The sequence below is a fragment of the Pituophis catenifer genome, unplaced genomic scaffold (genome assembly GCF_029215685.1).
Source record: "Pituophis catenifer annectens isolate HBS135680 unplaced genomic scaffold, rPitCat1.0.hap2 SCAF_1, whole genome shotgun sequence".
NCBI classification, from domain to species: Eukaryota; Metazoa; Chordata; class Lepidosauria; order Squamata; family Colubridae; genus Pituophis; species Pituophis catenifer.
Window position 1 is genome coordinate 313,591,538 of NW_027256881.1, and position 7,929 is coordinate 313,599,466.

Consider the following 7,929-nt stretch of genomic DNA (forward strand, 5'->3'; position numbering starts at 1 on the left):
GAAATGAAGAGTCACTATGTGAGTTGGGTGGCTATGCAAATATAATAGACAGACAGAAAGCAAGACAGATAGATGAGACATGACTCTGAAGAGAACAATGGCAACAAGGGCATGTGAAGCTTTGCATTTTTACATCTTGGTTCTTGACCCTCACCTTCATCAATATTCCTTCTGATCTCAAATAATTTTCGAATGACTGCAAAAACATTTTTTTGACTTTGAATGTTTTTTCAGTTTTCACTACTTCCTACTGAAATAGTTACTGCTTATATTGTTCCACTATGGTTATTTTTATTAATACCAATGGAGATTGTTATGTATTTAATGCTTTTTAAAAATTTGTTTAATGCTCAGCTGATTTGACCTCCTCTTGGATATGTATATTTTTTAAATAAAAGTGAACTATTGGTGGCAGAGAAAATAACAATAACTCTTTTAAGAAATTGACTGTTGCAATATATTGCTATGAGGAAATAATGAGAGAGGAAGAGAGTAAGGACAGCTGGCCAATAGTTCAGTTCTTTCTAACATCTAATAGCTGTTTTATATGAAATGATATTTTTTGTCCTTTTTCACATTAGCTGGACACAACTCTATAAGAGGTAATAGCTTAAACCAACATTTCAAACTCTGGTTGTGTTGTGTTTGTTTAAATTATATACAATCCTGTGGCACGTAATTTGAAGTTGACAAAGAAAAGGTGGAAAAACTGGACATACTCCAAACCTTCTTTTGCTGGCTGGGAGTATATCCAGTTTTTGTTTTGTTGTTTTGCAGCAATCAGTATCCAGTTGGTGCATTATTTACTGTTGATCTACTGAGTATGGATTACAGAAGCTACTCTCTGTTTCATTGCTTCGTTTAGCTTCTGGCCTAAAATGCTAATTCACTTGGGCAGTCTACAAATCGTCATGCCCAAGTTAAGCTTTAAACCCTGCATCCTGCCATAAAATGACATTTATTTTTAGAATGCTCTCTAGGTGTTCCACTCTCTCCGACTGAGCAATAGTTAAATAAAAACACAACATATTAAAATCTTTGCAAAAAAAGGTCTCTAATTAAAACAAGTGCTTCTCCTTCTCCCACACAGATTTCATTTTCAGCACATGGGTTCTCCACACAACCTATTTTCATCACACAAGCAGCAATTGAAAGGTGAGGGAGAGAGGGGGTCTCTAGCTTATGATCTTAGCCCTTCAACTTCAGGTCCAAAGGTTTCAGAAAGTGCGGCAAAGGTAGCCCATCCAGAGCTTCTGGGAAATGTTCGCGTGAAATGCTCCCAATTAAAACCTGCATGGATCTAACAAAGAGAGAGCAAGGAGCAAGACCAGCCAGCCACTGATATCGGCTATCACCCAGGAGGTCCTGCCATGGTTGCTGGTCTTCCCGCAGCTGCTGTTTCATGGCAAAATGGAAGCCTGTAGGCATGAAGAGCAAGAGCGAGTCCAGAAGGAGAAGCTTGGTGCAGAGATTTGATGCTGGACTCTCCCAAATTTGTTGTAGAAGTAGGTCTAGAGGTGTGTTCCCAGCACAGTCACGAAGGCAAGGTAAGGCTCCGTGTCCCAGCAACAAAAGCAAACACTCCGGCCTTGCCAGTTCACAAGCCACATGAAGGGCTGTTTTGCCACCTTCTACTCGACTGCAACCTCGGCGGTCCAAATAGGTAGCTCGGTCGTTTACTGGAAAGTTTTTGATGGCCTTCAGAATCTCTACTAGGACATGGATACGATTGTACCGGACGGCCATAGCTAAGTGAGGAGCTGAAGAGTGGCAGCAGCTGAAGTGAAGGCTTGGTACTGCAAGGGCACTTTTAGGAAATTGGTTCAGTAAATATCGGGCATAAGGCTGGTGGTTGTGTACCAGGGCATACAGCAGTGCCTCTGAAGGTGAATATGTGCTGACTTTGCCTCCTTCTTGCCAGTGGAAAGCCTCCATGCGCCTCATGTCTTCCAAGAGCCATACCGGTAGCTGGTCTCTCACAGCTTGATAGAAAGCAAAAGAGGATTTCTTGCATTGTTTCTGAGACTGGGAGCTGTGGCTGTTGCAGCTATTCAACCATTTGACATTCCAGGGCATCCTTGAGGCTGGGTTCACAGGGAAGACCTCCCTTCTTGGCTACCAGGTGTTTTTCTCATGAAGAGTCAACAAGACGGAGGAAGGCTTTAAGAAAAAAGGAATTGTTTAGAAACTACCCTCCCAAAAGCCACGTTCTTCTGTGTCTTTGTCTCCCATGCCAGGTTCATCAAGGTACAGGTGTTTCTCAACGTACAACCATTCATTTAGTGACCATTTGAAGTTACAACGGCACTGAAAAAGGTGACGTATGACCATTTTTCATCCTTACAATCGTTGCAGCATCCCCATGGGCACGTGATCAAAATTCAGATGCTTTGAGCATAATGATATATAAATATGTTTGAATTGTATTGTTAATAGTGAGGATTTAGGGTAAGAATTGTTGTATTATGAGTTATTAATTGAATTAAGAATTAAGGTAGGTTAATTGAAAGGTAATTGTTTTGATTAAGTAAATATGTGTTAATTTTTTTAAAGATGGTATTAGCTGAATATGTGATATAAGATTTAGAAATAAGTGCTACGGCAAAATAGTATATTTTGTTAAAGATTTTGTTAAAAATTGAACAAAGTGATGACCGGATCAAAGCTCTGTTCCGAAAGGATGTAATTTGTATGTTTGGAAAAAAACAAAAAAACTTTTTGCAAAAAAAAAAAAAAATCAGTTGCTTTGCAACCGATTCATATTTATGACGGTTGCAGCGTTCTGGAGTTACGTAATCATCTTTTTCAATCTTCTAACAATGGGGAAGCCAGATTCACTTAACAACCATGTTACTAACTTAACAATGGCAGTGATTCATTTAACAACTGTGACAAGGTAGGTCATAAAATAGGGCAAAATTCACATAACCAATGTTTTGCCTAGCAACAAAAAATTTGGGCTCAGCTGTGGTCGTACGTCGAGGACTACCTGTATTGTGAGGTATTGACAAAAACTGTTTGAAGATGATAGGAAAGAACTCTGCCTGAATCTGAAGTCTCCCTGTATTGATGGGAACTGCAGGCACTGCCATCCAACTCTTTGAAAATAGTTCTTGATCTCTCTCTGTTCAATTTAATAAAATAAATAAATAAATAAATATCAATTACAGTGGAGTTAAAATCACCATGGAGTTTTATTTTGAAACTCCAAGGCTCCATTTTCTCATTGGAAGGAACTCTGCTAGTTACCAAATGTCAGATTCTACAGCAGTTTGAGGGCTTTGCATTTTGCTCAGACAAGAAAACTGGAGTTGGGGGTGGGGGACTGACAAGTTTGTGGTATTGTTATTCTTGTCAGTTGCCTCCTCTCCAAGATCAGCTGTTGTATGCAAAATGTCAGGCTTCTGATGTTATTCTTTTCCTTCTATCCCTTTTGTGTAGATGGGATTTTTGCTGTTGCATAATTTATAGAAGGTCAAGCTGGCACAGTATTTTTCCCAGCCTTTAAAGTCAAGTAAAGACAGGTTAGTCATGGATCAGTGTTAAAACTACTTCTGAGGGTTTGGGGAACAAAAACAGTACCAGTGCTTTTAAGATCTTCCACAATTTTTACCTATATTTCTCAACTTTCAATGGACTTGATGAGGATTTTTTGGGTAGCTTCCCTTAGCATAAACATATTTTTTTGCTTCTTCTTCCCCCCACCCTCTATCAAATAATAGACATATCTGGTTATCTATCAGCTTACTCAAGGCCCCTAATATCGCTCACCTTGGTTGGATAATCTTTATCCTAATCTCCAAATTTTGTAGACATTTCTTTCTGTGGTTATCACCTCTTGTAATACTAGTTCTGCTTAGTGATTAATTTTTTCCTCCTGCCCTTAAAAATAAGAAAGGAGTGAGGAGGTGTTGGCTGAACTAAGTAATTTAAATCTAACCCAGATTGAATCAATTTTCCCACAGGACAGATGGAATGGAAATTTGCAGAGCTAGTTTTTACAAGGTACCTGAACTCTAATTCGGTGTCAGTCCCCTTTATATTATTAAGTATGATAAAGTAAACAGACAGTACCTTTTTAGAGGTGTATGTGGTCTGTATTTTATTTAGCTGGGCTGTTTGTGACTCCTCATCTAAAACTGAATACAATATGTACATATTTGTCTTAGCGCATTCATGATCAATAAATGAAGGGGCTATTTCACTCCTCAGTATCAAACTGAGCTACAAACAGCAGATCAGGCATTGAAAAATAACTGTGTTTGGTGAATTTATCTGAGTCCCAGAAATGGGCTACTAACTATGGTGTTTATGTCTCCCAGGAGCTGCAAAAGACTTCCGACTCACTCTGTATAAGCTTATCTATCCCCATTCACCCCAATATTACAATCAATATAACACACGCAACAGAATGACTTCTTCAGTTTATTGTCTTGGAGCTGTTAGATCTCCTAGGCAAGGAATGGAGTATTGCTATAGCAGCCCTTGAAAGCTTACTATACCCCAATCACCATACCCATCTGGGTTGTCACAAAGGGATTTCCTAGTACATCATTAACACTGCATCTTCTCTTTCCTATTGATAGATCTGAGATAAATTAACTCTGCTGGCCAGTTCAGCTTTGTTTTGTTTTGTTTACACTAGCAGAAGGGTTTAAGGGTGCCTGCACTTTGGCTCAGGAAGGTGTGATGTTTGCTTCCTTTTCAAAGGCAAAGGGCCATGAAGATCTGGCCCAGCCGCGAGTAACAAGGCTGACCTCCTGATCAAGTTGCAATTTGGAGAAGGCCAGTTAAATACCACCCTGCAAATCCCAATCCATTTTGTTAGCGTTATGGCGACTTGCTTTACAAGCGGAGCCCCCAGTGATCTCAACATCAGGGTTTGGTCCATCTTGGACTGGTACCTACTCGGAATATAGTAATTTGGGATTTAATATGTGGCCCAAAGGCACTTTCAGGCCAATCTACTGCACCAGTGTGTCTCAATCTTGGCAATATTAAGATGTATGGACTTCAACTCCCAGCCAGTTGAGGGAATTCTGTGAGTTAAAAACCACTTGCCTCTTAAAGTTCTCCAAGGCTGAGAAACGCAGGTCTACACTATCTTGTCCTTGGATTCCCCCCTCCGTGTCCTCCCCTTTTGAGCTAGCATGATCTTCATCCCACTCACCCAATGGGACCTTGCTGGTACAAACAAGGGAATGCCCTCCAAACCTTGCACCCTTGAGGGCTCCAAAGGCAGTTACCACTTGACCTGCTTTCCCCTCACTGGCATTCATCTTTCTTCTCCTCTCTTGCCAGGCAGCCGCTTGTAACAAGACATGGAAAGAGGAGGAACAACGTTGGGAGGTTCAGGGGAGGCCAGGACTCTCTCAATCTGGTTATACTGCTAGTTTTTGTACCCACAACCTCTTCTCTGCAGGCTGCTCTCTCTCTCTCTCTCACTTGGGGAGTACCGGGCTCCGGCTCCTCCAAAAGGCTTCCCTTCCAAAGACCCCTCCTCCCCCCCGAGTAGCTTTTTTTAACAGCATAAAAACATGCATTTTGGGGGGTGTTGACGGTTCATCTTTCAAGACTTGAAGGGAGAAGGGGCGCTACTCATTCTCTCAGAAGACACCGCTGTGCCCCCAAGGCCCCCATTCTCTGCTTCGGCACCTTCCGTCTTTCCAAGCAGCAGATGCAATTCCGGCACGACCCCTGCCTCCCCTCCCCTCCCTCCCTCCCTCCGTCCCCCGCTCTCCATCTTCCCTTCCCCTCGCCAGACGCCCCAAGACCTCCTCTTACCTCGCGCGTCTCTCCACCCCAAAAACTCCCCAGCCAGCCCGCCGGTCTTCCGAAACGTCGCTGGGGTTTCGATCTGGCATTCGCGGATTGGGCCCTGACCGCAGGGAAAGCGGGATCCAAAGCCGCCCTTCTTCCGTCCGCAAAGAATGCAGCCCGGCGGGATTCGCCTGCGGGTCGCGCGGGGCTCTTCCTCGGGGCTGGCCGCAGCAATGAATGAGCGCCGCTCGCTCTTTGCTTCTCTCCGGCTGCAAGCCGCGCGCACACGCACCCGAGGGAGTCCGGCAGCCGCGGCTCTTCCCTCCGCCGCGCCCCCCCCGCCCCCGCCCCCGTGCGCTCCTCCGCTGCCTGCGCTCTCCTCCCCCTGCGGAAGAAGAGCGGCTGTGCTGGGCTCCCGGCTGCACCGAGCGCGAACTGCCTTCTCAGAGGAGAAGCCGCGGGCGGGAACAGCAGCAGCCGAGCCGTCTGTTCTCAGCAGGAGTAGAAGCAGCAGCAGCAGCAGCAGCGGCGGCGGCCAAACTTCAATTGCCTCCTCCGGGCTCTTTTATCCCTTCCCAGATCCCCGTCTGGTGAAGGTCGCTTAGGACCGGGGAACTGTCCGGAGCCTCAGGATTGGTCCCGGCGGGGTCCTCCCCCCCCAGCTTCCCATTGGCTGAGAGGAGAGGACGGGGCCCCGGAGCGATTGTTGGCGTCAGCGGGGAGGCAAAGTTCCAAGAAAGTTTCCGGGCTGCTTGTAAGTCGTAGGAGCGCGCGGGGCTCGTGCTGTTGACCCTACAAGGGGAGGAGGGCGAAAAAGGCGGCAAGGCAGATGGGGCTTCCCCCTGCAGGGGATCAGACGCCCCCCGTTCCCCCCCCCCCACAGCCCTCTTCCGCCCCCTTGGGCCCCCTTTTCCTCCCATCCTCGGGGCTTGCTGCCATTGGCTGCCTTAACGTGCTGATCTCTCCGCCAGGCTTGGAGCCGACGGAAACATTCCTAACACCAGCTCTGCTGCCCCATCGCCGACCCCTCCCCTCTCCTGCCACAACAAGGGCGCCGCTAAAGGGGCTGCCCTTGCGCGCCTATTGTGAATCGGCGCTCCCGTGGATGAGTCTAGTTAGTAGTTGTTGTGGCCAAAACAAAGACAGGTGCACTAGAGCAGGGGTCTCCAACCTTGGCAACTTTAAGCCTGGAGGACTTCAACTCCCAGAATTCCCCAGCCAGCAAGGACAGGTGCGTTAATGCAGGGGTCTCCAACCTTGACAACTTTAAGCCTGGCGGACTTCAACTCCCAGAATTCCCCAGCCAGCAAAGACAGGTGCGTTAAAGCAGGGGTCTCCAACCTTGACAACTTTAAGCCTGGCGGACTTCAACTCCCAGAATTCTCCAGCCAGCAAGGACAGGTGCGTTAATGCGGGGGTCTCCAACCTTGACAACTTTAAGCCTGGAGGACTTCAACTCCCAGAATTCCCCAGCCAGCAAGGACAGGTGCGCTAGAGCAGTGCGCTTTGCTGGTTGAGGAATTCTAGGAGTTGAAGTCCGCCAGGCTTAACGTTGCCAAGGTTGGAGACCCCTGCACTAGAGAGAGCTGAGCTTTCACCTCTTTCGACTGGAAAAGTCTCACCAAACGTTCCTGAATCTTGTTGCCATGATAGCTTATAAATAGGGGCCTTGGGTGACAAAGCCTTCCCTGGAATTCTTGTGGTGTTAGCTTAACCCTCCTTCCAAGAAACTTAACTCATCGAAGTTCCAAGAATTTTTTCTTTTCTTTTCTTTTTGGTACTGGTTTTCAATACAAGAGAAAGCAGACACCGAACCACTTAAGGAAAGGGATTGGCTGGATCTGCCACTTCATTTTCTCTTTCATCAGTTGCTTAGAATTCAGCTGCCAATCACTCTCTCTACAAATATTATAAAGCCTTAGTAAGACCACACCTAGAATACTGCATTCAGTTTTGGTCATCGCATTATAAAAAAAGTTGTTGAGATTCTAGAAAAAGTGCAGAGAAGAGCAACCAGGATGATTAGGGAACTGGAGGCTAAAACATAGGATGAATGATTGCAGGAAATGGGCATGGCTAGTCTAGTGAAGAGAAGGACCAGGGGAGACATGATAGCAGTCTTCCAATATTTGAGTGGCTGCTACAGAGAGGAGGGGGTCAAGCTATTTT

At 45.7% G+C, this 7,929-nt stretch overlaps 1 protein-coding gene across 1 annotated transcript; it reads right to left on the minus strand.

Moving 5' to 3' along the window:
* Positions 1-32: 32 nt before the first annotated feature.
* Positions 33-6,079, minus strand: ANKRD9 (ankyrin repeat domain 9). The gene is made up of 2 exons (XM_070942067.1): positions 5,785-6,079; positions 33-2,160 (listed from the first exon to the last, which is right to left on the minus strand). The coding sequence occupies exon 2, from the start codon at positions 2,074-2,076 to the stop codon at positions 1,189-1,191; it is 888 nt and encodes a 295-aa protein (XP_070798168.1). The 5' UTR covers positions 2,077-2,160; positions 5,785-6,079; the 3' UTR covers positions 33-1,188.
* Positions 6,080-7,929: the final 1,850 nt, after the last annotated feature.

Excerpts from the sequence above, each read along its gene's own strand:
- ANKRD9 (XM_070942067.1), bottom strand. The coding sequence starts at position 2,076 with ATGCCCTGGAATGTCAAATGGTTGAATAGCTGCAACAGCCACAGCTCC.